The 20,790-nt window shown below is 38.7% G+C and overlaps 1 protein-coding gene across 3 annotated transcripts in view; it reads left to right on the top strand.

The window, feature by feature from the left end:
* MACROD2 (mono-ADP ribosylhydrolase 2) overlaps nucleotides 1-20,790 on the top strand; it is a 1,939,939-nt gene that overhangs the window by 1,904,736 nt on the left and 14,413 nt on the right. For all 3 annotated transcript variants that reach the window (XM_037022462.2, XM_037022461.2, XM_037022460.2), the window contains exon 16: nucleotides 18,110-18,187. In XM_037022462.2, coding sequence (XP_036878357.2) covers nucleotides 18,110-18,187 — 78 coding nt within the window. The remainder of the gene's footprint in view (nucleotides 1-18,109; nucleotides 18,188-20,790) is intronic.

Raw genomic sequence — 20,790 nt, forward strand, 5'->3', positions numbered from 1 at the left:
GTGGAGTTAGGATGATTTTCAGTCCCAACCTCATTACTGGGGGGCCTGGAGCAGCCCTGTCACTCCTCTGGGACTCAGTGGCCACATCTGTGAAGAGATTTGGTTGGACTAGAATAAGGTCAAGGATCTTTTTTATTTCATTAAGAAAGCAGTCTTAGACAACAAAAAAATAAAATAGACTTACAACCTGAAAGGGGAATAAAGCCCCTAGAAGGAGGGCTTGGCAAACATAACATCAATTTCTCACAGGTGGCTTTGAATTCTCTCTCATAAAAGGCTTCTGGCTGAGTTTAAGAGCAGTTTCAGTTACGTATTTAGGGAATGTGGCCTAGACCGTCTTTTGGGGGTGGCGTGTGCATGTGCATGTATATGTATATGTTTGATAAACTCTCACAAGGCATAAAAATGGTTAAATCCAAAGAAGTTTAAAGATTAAGATCCAGGTGTCTGTGATAGGGCTTTGTGAAGAAAAGCTGAATGAAAAATGGGCTTTTCTTTAAAACCAAGTGTGTTTGAAAACTCCTGGTAGGAAAATTATATCATTTTTCCTTTGAAGCTGAAAGAATTGGTGTTGAGAGGTAAAGACCAGACATGGAGTTAGCTTAGCAGACCTGAGGGCTTTACCTGCAGCTCAGAGCCCTCTGATCATGTCCTCTGGTGCTTCTGTGACCCTGCTAGCTACTTCTTGAATGCAGCTTTCTTTCTGGCTATAGATTTGGAGTACTTTGGTCATGGACAAAGGTGATGTACTAGATTTTATTAAGAGTTCAGAATAAATTGTGCTATTTAGGAAAACATAACATACAAAGAGGGCCAAATCTAGTGGAAATAATTGAGGAATCTATAATTAAGAATGTTTTCAGGATTAAATCACTTTTGACTGAACAACTATATACATCATCATGCAAGGGGTTCAACCCAAAAGCAGTCAGAAGCACTTTCTTTTACGAGCACTGAGGTATGATGAAGTGTCTGAGCATCCAGTTTTGCTTACTTCCTGAGTAAGTTCCTTCCTTATGAAAGATGCTGCATAAAGAACCATTGAAAAGCTGAAGCTGCCCCACTGTGGCTCCTTACATCGTTAAAACCCGATTAAAGTGAAAGAATCAAGGGATTCCTCTGGAAAAAAAATACCTGTGTTCACTAGGACCCTGCTGTGTAGGGATTTATCTGGTTGCTGGAGAGGAACAAAAGCCACAAAGGGGTGTGATGGTAGGTGAGGGAGTTTGAGAGACACCCAATTTGTATTGTTCCTGCTTGAAAGACCCTGATCTGAGACCAGCCCTAGCAGCCCCCAGCTGAGAAGGGCCTCCCTCTAGGCTTGCTCCTGCCAGGCCCTGGAGGGGGTGGGGGATACATAATGAGGCCGAATGAGAATACCATGCTTAATTGGGGCCTGGAAAAGGGAAATGAAAAGCCAGCCTTGTAGAATGGGATCAGAATCTAGCTCAGTTAAGCCAAGCGAGACAACACAACACCTGGGAAGGACGCAGTGGTTGAAATCATGTACAGAGGAGCCAGAATCTGCCTTTAGATTTCGTGGGAGAAGCACAACCATCAAGGTGAGATGGATGAAGGGAAAAAAGGGCCAGTCCTGAAGTAGTCTGGTTAAAGATGCTAAAAACTGGATTCTCCAGCTGTTTTACTCACAGGAGGTGTTTCTACCTATCCAAATGCTCAGCATGGGTGAGAAATGTTTGAAACTGACTCAGACCGCCAGCTCCTGCTTCAGTGTCATCTCTTTGTGCCCCAAGATTTTCCCTCACTCCCTTCAGAAGAGGTGGATCACTCTGACCTTTGTGCGTCTACAGTTCCTGCTACATCTCACAACCCTTGTCACTTGGCCTGTGAGCGGTTAATACTCCCTCTCTTGTCTCTCTCTCTCTCTCTCTCTCCCCCTGCCCATAGCTTGTGAACTCCATGAAGGCCACAGCATGCTTCCCTCATTTGTATTCTAGCACATGGTAGGCATTGAAATACCTGGTGGGCACCGTTTTTTGCTTTTTTCCCTAAATACTGGGTTTCTCTACAGAGGAGTTATTCTGACAGTAACTAATGATGAATTCCAAACCATTCTCAGGTGACCACATGGAGGGAAATCAGCTGGTTAACTGTAAAAGAAGAATTTGTATGTATTGTGATTTCATGGCCACCCCCAGCTACCACCACTGTCTTTTATCTCCTACTAAAGACAGCTTCTGATTTTGATTAGGGGAGAACATTCCCAATTAATATGTGAAGAGGTATGTTGCCATGGAAAGGATGTTTTGTGGAAACATGCAAATTTTTCCACCCGTATGATCCTGTCAGCTTCATCATTCATTATCTGACTTTGGAGAGGGAGCCATGGGTGTGCATCTACAGTGTTTATCCAAATGACAAATAGAGGTAGAGCTGTCAAGTAGCAGCTTCAGCATTGCAGTTTTTTGAGGGAAAATAGATTAGATGGGGGACAGATGGTTTACAATTATACCTTTGTGTCAACAAAGTATATCAGTCTGCTCAGATTGCCATAACACAATACCATAGAATTGATGGCTTAAATGATGGAAATCTCCCTTCTTACAGTGCAAGAGGCTGGGAAGTCCCACAGCGAGGTTCTGGCTGATCTTGGCTTCTGGTAGGCGCTCCCTTCCTGGCCTATAGATAGTCTCCTCATTGTGTCCCCACAGGGCATAGAAGGGGGAAAATCTCTCTCTTCTCTTCTTTCTCTTCTTATAAGGCCACAGTCCTATCAGATTAGGGCCTCACCAATATGGCTTCATTTACCCTTCATTACCTCCATAAAGGCCCTATCTCCAAATATTGGGGTTAGGGGTTCCAACATAAGAATTTTAGGGGGATACAATTATTCAGTCCATATCATCCAGTCTGACCATAACTATAATTTGGTAAGTATTCCTGAAACCAGCCACTAACAAAAGCCAGGTGTGTGTGACCCGTGTAGGGAAGACCCAGTCACACAAATCAAAGGAGTTTAGTCTTGAGTTTAAGATGGTAAAGATGGTGTAAAGTCAGATTTCAAACCTCACTCTCCCCCAAACACAACAATATGAAAGCAGATAAGTAAATGAAGTAACAAGGACCATCAACAAGAACAGTAATCAGACAGAAGAACGCACTGGTAGCCAAGAAAGTAAAGACACATTTCCAGACACGCAGAAACCATGAGCCTGGCATCACCCCCAACCTGCCCCCTAATGCTGCCAGGTCCAGAAATCATCCTGAATAGAATCTGACTAGCTACCCATTTACCTATCCAACTTGGAGAGGAACGGCCCACGGATATTTCCACAAGAGGATGAAGTCAGCCAAGAACACCTTTTATTCCTCTTTCCCCCAGAGAGACAGAAAACCCTCCATATTTCTCTATTTTAGTATCTCCTGCTGGGAGAAAAATAGGAGAGAAAAGGCAGACAAGTAACAAATGCCTGGAACTAATTGCCTCTAGCAGAAACAGGAGTTTCATCCAACGGAAAACAAAAGAGAATCATCAATAAGGCAGGTGAGCAGGAAGCAGGAAAGGGGGTGCTGGAGAGGGCCAGGTGAAGGTTCCTTAAAGAAGGAGCCCTTCCCTCCCTGCGGGGTGTGTGTGCGGGGGGTGTTTACCACCTTCTTGTTTAAGAAGCTGAGTAACAGCAAAAGAGAATAGAGAAGCACCAAGGCTGACTGACTCCCAATCTCTCAATCTCTCTCTTGGAAAGAAAGTTCTGAGCCTCATGCTGAATTGAAAAATCTACCCAGACCTCAAGAATAGCTCCCCACTGTGTCAGGCAACAATGCGCAGTGGAGAAAACTTAGACTGGGGGGTGGGGGCGGCACGCACTTGCTGAGAAGTCCAGCACACCTAATGTGGTAAATGCTTTGGCCACTTTACCTCCCCAAAAAACATCCAAAGGTAGCTCCTGCAGGACCAACAGGCCACACATACTGTGAGAAAGGGGTAGCATGCTAATGGATATGCATCACACACCGCACCCTGCAAGCACATGGAAGCCAGGACAGAGGAGGGGGAGGGCAGGGAGGGAGCCTGCAAGCCAGCAACAGACAGATGAACAATCTACTGTGGAAGAAAGAAAAACAGCTTGCAATAATGACAGTGGAAAAGAACACAGAAAATCTAAAATAATTATTGAAAAAAATAATATGTATGTAAGAAAGAAGGCATACACTTTTTTATGTGAGAACAATTGGTGTTTCTAAAATTTCGAAGTCAACATCTAGTAGAGAAACTTCCCTAAAATGAAGGAAAAACTGAATCGATGACCATGTTCCACAAAAATCAGTATAGAAATCTTACCCTAAGAATACATCTTTAACAAATTAATGAAGTTGAATAAAGAATTTTGTAACTATCTTGGCACATATGTGGCACTTAAAAAATATCTAAAGCTATCTAAAGAAGAAAGCATACTAAAATTTATTTAATATAGCTTGAAGAAAATCAAAAGACAGATGACAATCCGAGAGAAAATATTTATGACATATTTGAGATGGTTCATTTTTTAAATTTATGAAGAATAGATAAAAGAGTCAATAAGGAAACCATTGACCAACCAAATAAGAAAATTGGTAAAATATAAAAACAAAATGATAGGAAGGAAGGAAGGGACAAAGGGGGGAAGGGAAGGAGGGAGGGAGGGAAGAATTTAGTCATTGGCTTTTAACAAAAAAATCTATTCTTGGCACTTATTAATTAAAGCAGCTCACTGCCAACTGAAACCTTAAGGACTGAGAGAAAAACAAGCACATCTTAACAAAATTTATATCTGAAATATGATTTTTTGTGGAAAGTTCTGAGCCAACTTAACTCTAGCAAATTGAAAAGAACAAGTCTTGTTCCAAACTAGAAAGAGAGAAATATGTGGCATGGCATTTTGTTTTTTGATACTTACTTGTTCTTCTAGAATGCAAAAATCCACTGCCTTGCATTTCAAAAGCATTTTCAGTTTTGACCTTGGCCAGATTCTTCCTCTCCTCTCCTGCTCTTCCTCTGCCCTTCCCTTTCTTTTCCTTCCATCCTTCCTTCCAACCTTCTTTCTTTCCTTTTGATTGTGTATTTTGCCAATTTTCCTATTTGGCTATTGAATGTTTTCCTTATTGACTTTTTTATATTCTTCATTCTAATTATGGATAAGAAGTGATAGAAGAAAAATGCACTGCTGAACAGCAATAGTGCTTTCTCGTCTGAGATTCAATCCATCTACACCAGACCTCTAACCAATTCAATTCTTTTCATTAAGCTTCAAACATAGATGGGACTCAACATATATGCTGGCTAGATAAATGACTGAATGAATAAATGATACCAGAGAGGAGAGAAATGTGAAAAATTTTTAAATGGTCCAGAGATGTGATTCAGCTAAATTTGTGTGCTTAAACGTCAGTGATTGAGACATATCCAGAAGTAGCTATTCAACTTTTTGTTTTGCTCAGCCAATAAATACTAATCACACATTTATTATAGTCAATCATTGCTGATTTTGACCCTCAAGTGTTATGAGGGAGATGTCATCTAAAGGTAACAAAACTTAAATTCTAGATGTAAACAGGACTTGTCCAAAGTCACACAAATAGAAATGCTGGAGCTTGGATTTGAAACTACTTCTAACCAACTCTAGAGAGTTGGACTCTTCCCCACTTCCCTAATGGGTTTCTGAGAAAAGTGGCCAGAAGTTGGCAATCCTGAGGTCTTGAATCTGTCACAGATCACAGGAAAGGAAGTCACAAAAAAAAAAGCATGTTCAATGGAGAAAAGGAATTTATAGAGGCTGGTCTTGTGCTATGTTATGTGGCATTTGTGGTAGGGAGAGTGTGTGCTCAATCTTTGTTAAATGTTGCCTGATTTATTTGGCCTCCCTTCAGATTGGAGTAATTTTTGAAGGAGTGTTTGTCCCCTGCATCTTTACATGTTACTGCAAAATATCTGGCTGCTACTTAAGCAGCTATATGACTAGATAAGCTATTATCATGCTATTACCAAGAACTAGAAATTTCTTTTTGAGATCAAATAAATTTAGTTTATGGCCATTGAAACCACAGCATTGAGAAAAATGACTTTAAGATAATTGTAATTTTAAGTAGTATTGGTGACCTGACTATACATAGCAGTTTGTGTGAAAGTATCATTACAGCACAATGTGCCACAAAAACCCAACTTCTCTTCAAGTCCTGTATTTCCATTGACACTCTTCTTCAATAAATTGGTCTTTGATCTCCTATCACTTACTTGCACTCAGATTCTTCACCTAGGAAGTGAACTTGGCAATCTAGGGTATGGTAAACTCTAATTGAGATCATCTTCCCTAACAATCAGTAGCTTAAAAAGAATATAAATTGGGACTGTGAATTTGGAATAATAGCCTTCTGCCATTTAAGCTTGGAAGTTAAATGTATCTGATAAACAGTCTGAACTCTACAACCACTTTTCTTCTGTTTTAGTATACTATAAAGTGTAGCCTATTAAAAGACTTCTCATCTGTATACATTAATTTGGGGTGTCTCAAAGTTGTACATGTCCATACATGACTGTAAGTGATGTAAAAATTAACATATTTCTTATGTGTTAAAAAATTAGTCACAAATCAAGCTCACGACTTTATAGCTATGTACATACTTAAGCAATGTTAGTAGTGAGTCAATTAAAAAATGTATGGCTAAGTCTGTTAACTATCACCACAAAAAAGCTGCACAAAAGTCATCTTCAATTTGGTGGGGGTTAGAACAGTAACCATCTGTTCTTTTGTTCATAGATATAAGATCAACCTCACCTAGTCTGCCTTAGACAGGATGTGAGGCTATGAGTTGAGGCCAAGGCTTATCCTCCTTGAATCAGCCGCTCCCTAAAGCATGTTCTTCTTGAGGCAAAAATGCAGGAGCATGAGAGAACAAGCCCCAACTCTACACATACATTTCAAGCCTCTGACTCACTTCTGCTAATATCCCACTGGCCAAGGCAAATTCCACAGCTAAGCCCAACATCAAGGGACAGTGAAATAGACCCCCACAAGTGCAGATGACAGGGAGTGAACACTTCTGAGTAATTATCTTACCCATTACATTAATGGTAAAGCTTGAACATGCATATGGCAAACATTGTCATATGGCAAATGATGGTTTAGGAATATTTGCTTTGGGTCAGTAACATCTTAATTGAATCCAGGTAGGCCCTTATCTCTCTAGCTGTCATGGCACCTATGCAACTGCATACTCTGAGAAATAATTATTTGTAATTCTGTTTGTTGCATGGAGTTTACTGTCAATACAAATCTCCAAAGAAAAACTTGGAGACCCCTCCAACATCTCTCCATGGTTATATATTTAAAAATCTGATTAACTGCTTTCCATATGCATGTGAGTTTTTTGTGTGTGATGCGACCTGCTTTGTTTATTACTTCTTACGTAATGCAACTGACCTACAAAAGGTTACCATAATCAAGGCTTTGAGGAAGACAGTTGCAGTTGGTAATTGAAAATGAAAATGGCACTGAATGTCCCAGACTCTTTCCATTTCATCATCTTTCATCTCCTGCTAGGAATCCTGAAATGTACCTCTTGTCTGTGTTCCAAGCAGCAGCAGTCAAAGGGGGGAGGAACAGGCACAATGGAGTAAATAGGTTGAAGAGGCAATTTTTGTTTTGATCAGATTCTGTGTCTATGTGAAATGAACTCATTTCTGTGGGATACTCAGTTGCACTGCCTAGCAGGGGAGAAGCCATTAGGATAATACTAGTTCCACACGCATGTCAGAGCAACAAATGTCTGTTGTCCCCCTCTCTCTTTCCAAATACATACACACACACTTGCACATGCCATGTCACTGCATACATACAATAGTCATGTACTGCCACATGCATCCATCATTCATACCCATGACACTAAATAAACTAGTAATGTCTACTAAACATACCTTCAGTGTTTTTGAAAGCAGATCTAACAGACTACACCTCCCTCTTCTCCTGGAATGTAGTGATATATAGAGCTACAACTTTGATTTCTGCTTTTATCTCTATGTCACGGGTCTCAAATTTACCACTGTATCTCATGCTAATCTATGCCAGTATGGTAACAAACACATTTCTCTCCCAAATTATGTTATAAAATAATGAGGTTGAAAAGACAAAATATCAGGTGAGCAACTTAAATGTTTACTATTTTCTGCTTTGCCTTTGGTGTTTTGTTCTTTTCAACTTCTTCCTTCCTCTCTCAACCAGTTCTTAAAAGTATTTTGTATGGTCCTTCATCTTAAAGAGTGTTATTTAATTGACTAGTATCCTGCCTTTTGGATAAAACGTTTTCCCATATGCCACAGGGGTTTCTCCATAGTACCATCACTGGAGTTCTTACAAGTGGTAGTGATGACTTCGAAAGAGATTTCATGGAAGAAATGCCACAGGTCTCTCTAGATCCCATCACAAACAATGACTCTGAGGAGAAAGTCAAGGAAGTAATGTTTAAATAGTTGTTAGGTGAATTAACTTCCTTTCCACAGTGATCATTTCATATAAATAATAACAATAATGTTATATTTGAATTCGTTCTGATGGCATCCCAGAGACTGAGACAAGGAGATAGAACATTTTATGATCATTTTAATTGTAAAGAAGCCAAAGCTTTTAAATAATATGAGATTTGGTGAAAGTCATTCAAAAAAATTAGGTGTCTAACAGGATATCCTCTTTTGCAAAATGTTTGTTTCTTGACCATTTTCTACTGTGTCCCCTGTCTTTCCTATGTTATTTTGTGTAGTTATTTTTTAAATACTCAGTACTAGAGTTTTTGTAAGTGATACATACTGCAACTATCTTCTTCCACGTTGACTTATTTTGCACTCTCTTAATGGTGTGTTTTGGCAAACTAAGGATACTAATTTAATGTTTTTCAGATTACCAGTCTTTTCTCTAATGATTATTGCTTTGTTTTTCCTGTGTGACAAATTTTTGCCTAATGATGTGAAGGCTGTTTTCCATGTTTCCTTTCACATTTAGTTCTGTAGTCTACCCAGAATTTATTTTTTTATTTTTATTTTTATTAGTTTTATTTTGCTATCATTAATCTACAATTACATGAAGGACATTATGTTTACTAGGTTCCCCCCTTCACCAAGTCCCCCCCCACATACCCATTCACAGTCACTGTCCATCAACATAGTATGATGCAATAAAATCACTAGTCTTCTCTGTGTTGCACAGCCCTCCCAGTGTCTCCCCTAACACTATACATGTTAATCGTAATGCCCCCTTTCTTTTTTCCCCGCCCTTATCCCTCCCTTCCCACCGGTCCTCCCCACTCCCTTTCCCTTTGGTAACTGTTAGTCCATTCTTGGGTTCTGTGCTTCTGCTGCTGTTTTGTTCCTTCAGTTTTCTTTTGTTCTTATACTCCACATATGAATGAAATCATTTGGTACTTGTCCTTTTCCGCCTGGCTTATTTCACTGAGCATAATACCGTCTAGCTCCATCCATGTTGTTGCAAACAGTAGGATCTGTTTTTTTCTTATAGCTGAGTAATATTCCATTGTGTATATGTACCACATCTTCTTTATCCATTCATCTACTGATAGACATTTAGGTTGCTTCCATATCTTGGATATTGTAAATAGTGCAGCGATAAACATAGGGGTGTATCTGTCTTTTTCAAACTGGAGTGCTGCATTCTTGGGGTAAATTCCTAGAAGTGGAATTCCTGGGTCAAATGGTATTTCTATTTTGAGCATTCTGAGGAACCTCCATACTGCTTTCCACAATGGTTGAACTAATTTACATTCCCACCAGCAGTGTAGGAGGGTTCCCCTTTCTGCACAACCTCACCAACATTTGTTGTTGTTTGTCTTTTGGATGGTACCCATCCTTACTGGTGTGAGATGATATCTCATTGTGGTTTTAATTTGCATTTCTCTGATGACAAGTGATGTGGAGCATCTTTTCATGTGTCTGTTGGCCATCTGAATTTCTTCTTTAGAGAATTGTCTATTCAGCTCCTCTGCCCATTTTTTAATTGGATTATTTGCTTTTTGTTTGTTGAGGTGTGTGAGCTCTTTATATATTTTGGATACAACCCTTTATCAGATCTGTCATTTATGAATATATTCTCCCATACTGTAGGATACATTTTTGTTCTATTGGTGGTGTCCTTTGCTGTACAGAAGCTTTTCAGCTTGATATAGTCCCATTTGTTCATTTTTGCTTTTGTTTCCCTTGCCCAGGGAGATATGTTCAAGAAGAGGTCACTCATGTTTATGTCTAAGGTTTTTACCTATGTTTTTTCCTAAGAGTTTTATGGTTTCATGACTTACATTCAAGTCTTTGATCCATTTTGAATTTACTTTTGTGTGTGGGGTTAGACAGGACAGTGATCCAGTTTCATTCTCTTACATGTAGCTGTCCAGTTTTGCCAGCACCATCTGTTGAAGAGACTGTCATTTCCCCATTGTATGTTCATGGCCCCTTTATTGAATATTAGTTGACCATATATGTTTGGGTTAATGTTTGGAGTCTCTATTCTGTTCCATTGGTCTGTGGCTTTGTTCTTGTGCCTGAACCAAATTGTCTTGATTACAGTGGCTTTGTAGTAGAGCTTGAAGTTGGGGAATTAGATCCCCCCCACTTTATTCTTCCTTCTCAGGATTGCTTTGACTATTCGGGGTCTTTGGTGTTTCCATATGAATTTTTGAACTATTTGTTCCAGTTCATTGAAGAATGCTGTTGGATGTTTGATAGGGATTGCATCGAATCTGTATATTGCTTTGGGCAGGATGGCCATTTTGACGATATTAATTCTTCCTAGCCAAGAGCATGGGATGTTTCCATTTGTTAGTGACCTCTTTAATTTCTCTTAAGAGTGTCTTATAGTTTTCAGGGTATAGGTCTTTCACTTCCTTAGTTAGGTTTATTCCTAGGTATTTTATTCTTTTTGATGCTATTGTGAATGGAATTGTCTTCCTGATTTCTCTTTCTATTAGTTTATTGTTAGTATATAGGAAAGCAACAGATTTCTGTGTGTTAATTTTGTATCCTGCAACTTTGCTGAATTCTGATATTAGCTCTAGTAGTTTCGGAGTGGATTCTTTGGGGTTTTTTATGTACAATATCATGTCATCTGCAAATAGTGACAGTTTAACTTCTTCTTTACCAATCTGGATTCCTGTATTTCTTTGTTTTGTCTAATTGCCATGGCTAGGACCTCCAGTACTATGTTGAATAACAGTGGGGAGAGTGGGCATCCCTGTCTTGTGCCCGATTGCAGAGGAAAAGCTTTCAGCTTCTCGCTGTTCAGTATGATGTTGGCTGTGGGTTTATCATATATGACCTTTATTATGTTGAGGTACTTGCCCTCTATACCCATTTTGTTGAGAGTTTTTATCATGAATGGATGTTGAATTTTGTCAAATGCTTTTTCAGCATCTATGGAGATGATCATGTGGTTTTTGTCTTTTTTTCCTTGATGTGGTGGATGATGTTTATGGATTTTCGAATGTTGTACCATCCTTGCATCCCTGGGACGAATCCCACTTGGTCATGGTGTATGATCCTTTTGATGTATTTTTGAATTTGGTTTGCTAATATTTTGTTGAGTATTTTTGCATCTACGTTCATCAGGGATATTGGTCTGTAATTTTTGGTGGGGTCTTTGCCTGGTTTTGGTATTAGGGTGATGTTGGCTTCATGGAATGAGTTTGGGAGTATTCCCTCCTCTTCTGTTTTTTGGAAAACTTTAAGGAGAATGGGTATCATGTCTTCTCTGTATGTCTGATAAAATTCTGAGGTAAATCCATCTGTCCTGGGGGGTTTGTTCTTTGGTAGTTTTTTGATTACTGCTTCAATTTTGTTGCTGGTAATTGGTCTGTTTAGATTTTCTGTTTCTTTCTGGGTCAGTCTTAGAAGGTTGTATTTTTCTAGGAAGTTGTACATTTCTCCTAGGTTTCCCAGCTTGTTAGCATATAGGTTTTCATAGTATTCTCTAATAATTCTTCGTATTTCTGTGGGGTCCGTCATGATTTTTCCTTTCTTGTTTCTGATTCTGTTGATGTGTGTTGACTCTCTTTTCCTCTTAATAAGTCTGGCTAGAGGCTTATCTATTTTGTTTATTTTCTCAAAGAACCAGCTCTTGGTTTCCTTGAATTTTGCTATTCTTTTATACTTCTCAATTTTATTTATTTCTTCTCTGATCTTTATTTGTTCCCTCCTTCTGCTGACCTTAGGCCTCATTTGTTCTTCTTTTTCCAATTTTGATAATTGTGACATTAGACCACTCATTTGGGATTTTCTTCCTTCTTTAAATATGCCTGGATTGCTATATACTTTCCTCTTAAGACTGCTTTTGCTGTATCCCACAGTAGTTGGGGCTTTGTGTTGTTGTTGTCATTTGTTTCCATATATTGCTGGAACTCCATTTTAATTTGGTCATTGATCCATTGATTATTTAGGAGCATGTTGTTAAGCCTGCATGTGTTTGTGAGCCTTTTTGCTTTCTTTGTACAATTTATTTCTAGTTTTATGCCTTTGTGGTCTAAAAAGTTGGTTGGTAGGATTTCAATCTTTTGGAATTTACTGAGGCTATTTTTGTGGGCTAGTATGTGGTCTATTCTGGAGAATGTTCCATGTGCACTTGAGAAGAATGTGTATCCTGTTGCTTTTGGATGTAGAGTTGTGTAGATGTCTATGAGGTCCATCTGTTCCAGTGTGTTGTTCGGTGCCTCTGTGTCCTTACTTATTTTCTTTCTGGTGGATCTGTCCTTTGGCGTGAGTGGTGTATTGAAGTCTGCCAGAATGAATGCATTGCATTCTATTTCCTCCTTTAGTTCTGGTAGTATTTGTTTCAGATATGTTGGTGCTCCTGTATTGGGTGCATATATATTTATAATGGTTATATCCTCTTGTTGGACTGAGCCTTTTATCATTATGTAATGTCCTTCTTTATCTTTTGTTACTTTCTTTATTTTGAAGTCTATTTTGTCTGATACTAGTATTGCAACACCTGCTTTTTTCTCTCTGTTGTTTACATGAAATATCTTTTACTGTCCCTTGACTTTAAGTCTGTGCATGTTTTTGGGTTTGAGGTGAGTCTCTTGTAAGCAGCATATGGATGGGTCTTGCTTTTTTATCCATTCTATTACTCTGTGTCTTTTGATTGGTACATTCAGTCCATTTACACTTAGGTTGATTATTGAAAGGTATGTACTTATTGCCATTGCAGGCTTTAAGTTTGTGGTTACCAAAGGTTCAAGGTTAGCTTCTTTACTATCTACTGTCTAACTTAACTCGCTTATAGATCTATTATAAACATGGTCTTATGATTCTTTATTTCTCCCCTTTCTTATTCCTCCTCCTCCCTTCTTCATATGTTGGGTGTTTTGTTCTGTGCTCTTTTTAGGAGTGCTGCCATCTAGAGCAGTCCCTGTAAGATGCCCTGTAGAGGTGGTTTTTGGGAGGCAAATTCCCTCAACTTTTGCTTGTCTGGGAATTGTTTAATCCCTCCTTCATATTTAAATGATAATCGTGCTGAATACAGTATTCTTGGTTCGAGGCCCTTCTGTTTCATTGCATTAAGTATATCATGCCATTCTCTTCTGGCCTGTAAGGTTTCTGTTGAGAAGTCTCATTATAGCCTGATGGGTTTTCCTTTGTAGGTAACCTTTTTTTTCTCTCTGGCTGCCTTAAATACTTTGTCCTTGTCTTTGATCTTTGCCATTTTAATTATTATGTGTCTTGGTGTTGCCCTCCTTGGATCCCTTGTCATGGGAGTTCTGTGTACCTCTGTGGTCTGAGAGGCCATTTCCTCCCCTAGTTTGGGGAAGTTTTCAGCAATTATTTCCTCAAAGACACTTTCTATCCCTTTTTCTCTCTCTTCTTCTTCTGGTACCCCTATAATGCAGATATTGTTCCATTTCGATTGGTCACACAGTTCTCTTAAAATTCTTTCATTCCTGGAGATCCTTTTATCTCTCTCTGCATCAGCTTCTCTGCATTCCTGTTCTCTGTTTTCTAGTCCATTAATGGTCTCTTGCATCTCATCCATTCTGTTTTGAAGTCCTTCCAGAGCTTGTTTTATTTCTGTATTCTCCCTCCTTAGTTTTTGCGTATTTCTCTGCAAGTCCATCAGCATGGTTATGACTTTTGTTTTGAATTCTTTTTCAGGAAGATTGGTTAAATCTATCTCCCCAGGTTCCTTCTCAAGGAAAGATGTAGAAAATGTCGAAGGTGTCTGGGTTAGTCTTGTCTGGATCAAATTTTTTTGCCTTTTCATGTTGATAGGTGCAGTGGTGTGCTATTCACTCGTCTGTCAGCTGGGAGAGCTAAGACTCTTTCCACTTGGCTCCTGGCCTTTCTTTACTGGGACAACTGCGACCCCTAGTGGCTTGTGTTGGGCAATTGCATGTAGATTAGGTCTCTGTATCTTGCCGGCTGGTATGGAGGAAGCTCCCTTGCTGTGGGCGTGGTCAGCCTCAGGCTGCTGCTCTGCTATGGTGGGGCCCTGGAGGGGTAATGGACGGGGGGCTGTTTGGCTGTTTACCTCCGTGAAGGGTCTCAGAGCTGTTGCCCAGGGGGTTAGTGTGCCCGGAGTTCCCTGGAATTTCCAGCTGCTGGTATGTGACCTGGGGTGCTTCCGTCCAATGGTGGAGTCCCTGTCCCTTTAAGACTTTCAAAAAGCACTCACTTTTTTTTGTCCCAGGTGCACCAGCTGCAGGATCCGCTCAAAGGTCTTACTGTCCTGCTTCCCTAGTTTCCAGCACCCCACACATGCACTGTGTGTCTGCACTCAGGTGCAGATAGATGGCTAGGGCTGGGTGTTTAGCAGTCCTGGGCTCCCTCTCCCTCCCCGCTCTGACTCCTCTCCTCCCACCAGGAGCTGGGGTGAGGCGCCTCGGGTCCCACTGGACTGCAGCTTGTATGTTACCCCTTTCACCAGGCACTGGATTCTCACAGATGTGGATATAGTCTGGCTGTTGTCCTGTGTCTTCTGGTCTCTTTTAGGGATAGTTGTATTTGTTGTATTTTCAAAAATATATGTTTTTGGGAGATTCCCACTGTCCTACTCACGCTGCCATCTTGGCTCCAAATCATCTACCCAGAATTTATTTTTGAGGATGGTGAAAACTATTCCTTCCATGTAGGTCCTTTATTGTCCCTGAGGAAATTCTCTATTTTTTCCTGAAAACATTTTATTGCAAATTCAAATCAGAAAGAAATTTTTGTGAGGTGTAAAATTTTGTAATAGTCTTGGGTTAATTCTGCATGAGGATCATAGTGTTTTGAAACGGTGTTTTCATATCTTCCAGTAATTTTGGGAAATTATTAGCCATTATTCAAATATTGCTTTGGCCTCATTGTACATAGGATAGACCCTATCTCATGCATCTGTTTTCTGTATTTTTCATCTATATGTTGTTCCTGATAATTTCTTCTAACCTAGCTTTCAGCTTTCAAATCCCTTCTTCAGCTTTGTCTGTTGCCAAATCCACCTAATGAATTCTTATCTTCAGTTACTGTATATTTTTCTGTTGTAGGATTTACATCTAACATTTTAAATAGTGTCTATTTATCTGATAAACTTCTTTGCCATGAAATTCTACAACTTGTTGTCCAATTGTTAGAAACGTTAATCATTATTTTAAAGTTGTGCCTACAGTGCTTTTATGCATTATCTTATTTTCTTGGTTTTTCCTGATTTATTCTTGTTCTTCTGGAATGCCATGTAATTTTTTTTATTGAATGCTTTACTCTGTGTGAATAACTGTAGACATAACTTGATGCTCTGGGTGATTTTATCTTCTTAAAGAGAAGATTTATGTTTGCTTCTGACAGGCAAGTGGAATTGCACAGAGCACTCTAATTAGGGATTGAATTGATTAAAAGTTGGACTTCAGTTTTTCTAAATGCTGGTCTAGTTCAAGTTCATCCTTACTCCCATAATACAACTCTGCAGGGAACCCCATCAAAAATTTCAGGTACTTATCTAGGCACCTCTTCTTTGGTTGGCACTGACCTCTAGGTTTTGTCCCTTCCTTTCCCCAATCCTCATACATCTGGTGGATTGTGGTCAACTACTGAGCACACATGAAATGTCAGGATCACTGTTTTTGTACCTCCTCAAGTTTGTACTGCACTGATGGCTCTCTAGTGCCTTAAAATAATTTCTTAAATTATCTGTCCAGTGTTTCTAGCTGTTCTTGGTAGGAGGTTTGGTCTACATCAAGATAGGCTACCTTATGCAGAAATCCCTTTCTCAGTGTAATTTTAATTCTCATTTCTTTCATAATTAGCAAAGTGAATCATCTTTTCATGTGACAACAGGATATTTTTATTCCTTTTTTTAAAGAATTGTCTGTTAAATTTCTTGCTCAATTTCTATCTAGTTATTGATCCTCATCTCTATTTCTAAAAGTACTTTAATTATTAAAGATATTAACCTTTTGTCAATAACAGGTATAAATATTTTTCCTCAATTTGTTATACCTTTTTGTAAACATTTCTTATATTTTTTCCATCTAAAAGTTTATTATATTTATATATTCTCAAATATTTCCATTTTTTCCTTATTGCTTCTGTTTGAGGCATAATTAGCAAGCATTTCCTACTCCCAGGCTTAGAGAAATCCATCAATGGTTTCTTCTGTAATTGTGTTTTTAAGGAATGTATTGATGAGCAATTGAAAAACTACCCACTTTCAGAAATTGGCAATAAGAAAGGATGTGACATGGTGGAAGTTCAAGTCTAGTTGGAAGTTTCAAGTTTTGTTTTCCTTTCCCAACCTCATCCTCAGGAACCAATTTCTGGAAAGAACTCGTGGACACAATTACTTTCATGTTGTCCTTGAAGGGCTTGGGAGACTGAGAGTCATTTTTTTATTCTCATGTCACATTTTTCCTAACTTCTCTCATATCATCAATGTTACTTCTATATTGACATCTCCCAAATACCTACATGTCTAATGCACAGTTCTCTTTCTCAGCACAAGATGCAAAAGTTTGTCATTTCCATTTAAATGACCCTGCACTGCAGACTTCAAATATAAAATGGCTTTCTTCACTTCACCCAGTTTTCTTGCTTTATGTTTTCAACTACTGACCTCTCTACCATCCATCCACCAAAGATCAGAGATTGGTCACCTCTGAGTCATATTTCATGATTCTCAGCTTCAGTAAATTATTACCAAGAGCACAAGTTCTATCTTAAGGTACCTTTCTTTAAAGGGATTGTAAATTGGATCATTCCTCTACTTACTTCATCCTCACCAACAGGCACACCAAATTTACTATATCCCAGGCTCAAAAAAAGTTATGAAAATGAACTCAATCTCCCATTTTGAAAAAGCATAGAAATAATAAAAACTGAAATTATGAATTCCAGCCCTTTATTCATATTTACAAATGCCCTTGTTCTTCAGATTTTGAAAACATAATAGATATTTAACTAAGAAATAAGATATTATTGTCCTTTGGATTATCTGGAAAATGTGTCACAATAAGAAAAATGATCCCTTTACTATTACATTTAAGCATGTTATACAGCTTTAGCTACAGCAAATGGATGACATCCTTTCTGAAGCTGTGCAAATAGAGAACAATTTCAACAGAAATTAACTAAAGACTGGATCCTCAGCAATCCAAAATGGCAGCATCTGGGAAGGTCTCCTAGGGAAGCAACTAAGCCATTCATTCATTTGTGTTTAACACAAAACCACACTGCCAGGAGAATGAGTCTCTCAGCTTTTAGGCATGCCTAAGGCAAAGTAGGTTTTCTTTTTATTCTCTCTTCAAAGGTTAAGCTACATAAATTCACATACACACAAATTTCCCTAAATTTAAATTGCACGTTGTTCTGATTAAACCGAGTTCCCCTGTTTTCATGCTACCAGATTTCTAATTTGAGAAATTGTGTATGTATGTATGTATATGATATCTCACAAATTAAAGAGAATCTAAAGATGACAACACTAAAGTATTCCAGTAACTCAACCCACTATTTCCTCCTTTAACCTTTTCTGCAAAAGAAGTTGAATCCCAAGAGTATTTTTAAATTGAAGAGGGCAGTGGAAGGTGACAGAACAATTGGCAGTCAGGCCGTTCGAGTTCTCTATCAATCAAGGACTATCTTCTCTTACTCTTTCAGCTCAAGGCGAGGACCCGCCTGGAGTTCCTGTGAAAAGTGAAGACTGTGGTGACACAGAAAATTCTCCAAGTCCTGATGGTAAAGTTCTGAGCTATTTGAGCTCATGCAGTACAAATTGAACACATTTTCTGTGTGTAATCTAGGATTAAGGGAGCTATCTATTCTATGAATCAACATTCCGTTATAACAAGGTAAAGTTCAAAAACCGTTTTCTGCTAGGAACTAATAAAATTGGAAGACTTGTATAAAAAAAAAACCTGATGCTAGCTGTTTTAAAACACTATGTGCCCCAGTTTAACCATAACTCATAATATTGCAACCCAGTGGGTAATTTCAAGGGCAATCTGGACTTAAGTCTAGCTGGTGAACTTTATGGAAATATCACTTATTTCTGTAAAAAGCGTTTGCCCAAAATACCCTATTACACTCAACATTCAGGGGAGCCCCAGCTTGATTTTGGACTAAAGTTTTTCGTGGAGTTTCATTACTTCTTCTCACTGTATCACATGAGATGGACTGGCCGACAACATAGTCTTTAAAAGCACTTTATAAATACACTTACAAAAACCTTTCTTTATTCACATCTCATTTTGAAGACATCTAAAGATTCTGAGCGTCAGGAATCTCTACATACCCTTGCCCCTGCACACAGATGTTACAAACCTTTTTAAATATCACTACTTGCACTAGAAAAACAATTACCTAAGAACATACGATTTCATAAATACTTGATTCCACTGGTGCACAGAGCTTAGCAGAACCAGAACTGGCCAGTGATCAGCTGTTCTGTGTATCTTGCTGAGTGGGTCATTTTAGCAAAGGAAAGAAGCCAATTGCTCTGAGTTGACAGTGACCTTGGGAAAAATTCAGCCACTGGTAGAAGTTACTTGGTGGTTTTAAGGAGAGTTTCCTCTACCAGGTCTTCCATCCTGGTACAGGTTTATTATTACCTGAATTGCCTTTTGACTACCTAAAAAAATTTCTGACATTTTTGGAGAATTGCCTCCCTTAATTATAAGCCCTTCTGTACAAACATAGTTTTTTTTTTCTTATAGGTATGCATTACCTAGGAGAATAATGTTTTTAAAGCCCCAATCCATTGAAGGCTACTATATATTAATTAGTCAGGCTCGGTTGGATGAAGCTTGCCATACTGGGTGTAACACTATAAACATGGTTCTTTTTTTTGTAATTGTTATTTTTTTGGTATCCTTAATATATCAAACATAATGAACATCATTATGGTTACTAGACTCCCCACATTATATCAAGTCCCCACCACATACCCCATTAGATTCACTGTCGATCAGCATAGTAAAATGTTATAGAGACACTACTTGTCTTCTCTTTGCTATACTGCCTTCCCGTGCCCCACCACATTATGTGTGCTAATTGTAATGCCCCTTTTTCCCCCTTGTCCCTCCCTTCCCCCCCACCCTCCCCAGTCCCTTTCCCTTTAGTAACTGTTAGTCCATTCTTGGGTTTTGTGAATCTGCTGCTGTTTTCTTCCTTCAGTTTTTCTTTGTTCTTGTACTTCACAGATGAGTGAGATCATTTGATACTAGCCTTTCTCTGCCTGGCTTATTTCACTGAGCATAATACCCTCTAGCTCCATACATGTTGTTGCAAATCATAGGATTTGTTTTCTTCTTTTGGCTGAAAAATTTTCCATTATGTATATGTACCACATCTTCTTTATCCATTCATCTACTGATGGACACTTAGGTTGCTTCCATTTCTTAGCTATTGTAAATAGTGCTGCAATAAACATAGGGGTGCATATGTCTTTTTCAAACTGGGTTCCTGCATTCTTAGGGTAAATTCCTAGGAGTAGAATTCCCAGGTCAAATGGTATTTCTAATTTTAGTCTTTTGACAAACATTCATACTGCTTTCCACAATGGTTGAATTAGTTTGCGTTCCCACCAGCAGTGTAGGAGGGTTCCACTTTCTCCACATCCTTGCCAACATTTTGTTGTTGCTTGTTTTTGGATGTTGGCCATCCTAACTAGTGTGAGGTGATATCTCATTATGGTTTTAATTTGCATTTCTCTGATGATTAGCAATATGGAGCATCTTTTCATGTGCCTGTTGGCCATCTGAATTTCTTCTTTGGAGAAGTGTCTATTCAGATCCTCTGCCCATTTATTAATTGGATTATTTGCTTTTTGTTTGTTGAGGTGCATGACCTCTTTATATATATTAGATGTCAACCCCTTATTGGATATGTCATTTATGAATATATTCTCCCATACTGTAGGATGCCTTTTTGTTCTACTGATGGTGTCCTTTGCTGTGCGGAAGCTTTTTAGTTTGATGTAGTCCCATTTGTTCATATTTGCTTTTGTTTCCCTTGCCTGGGTAGATATGTTCGTGAAGAATTTGCTCATGTTTATGTCCAAGAGAGTTTTGCCTATGTTTTCTTCTAAGAGTTTTATAGTTTCATGACTTACATTCAGGTCTTTGATCCTTTTCGAATTTACTTTTGTGTATGGAGTTCGACAGTAATCCACTTTCATTCTCTTACATGTAGCTGTTCAGTTTTGCCAACACCAGTTGTTGAAGAGTCTGTCATTTCCCCATTATGTATCCATGGCTCCTTTATCATCTATTAATTGACCATATATGCTTGGGTTAATATCTGGACTCTCTATTCTGTTCTACTGATCTGTGGGTCTGTTC

The sequence above is a fragment of the Manis javanica genome, chromosome 5, assembly GCF_040802235.1.
Source record: "Manis javanica isolate MJ-LG chromosome 5, MJ_LKY, whole genome shotgun sequence".
Lineage (NCBI taxonomy): Eukaryota > Metazoa > Chordata > Mammalia > Pholidota > Manidae > Manis > Manis javanica.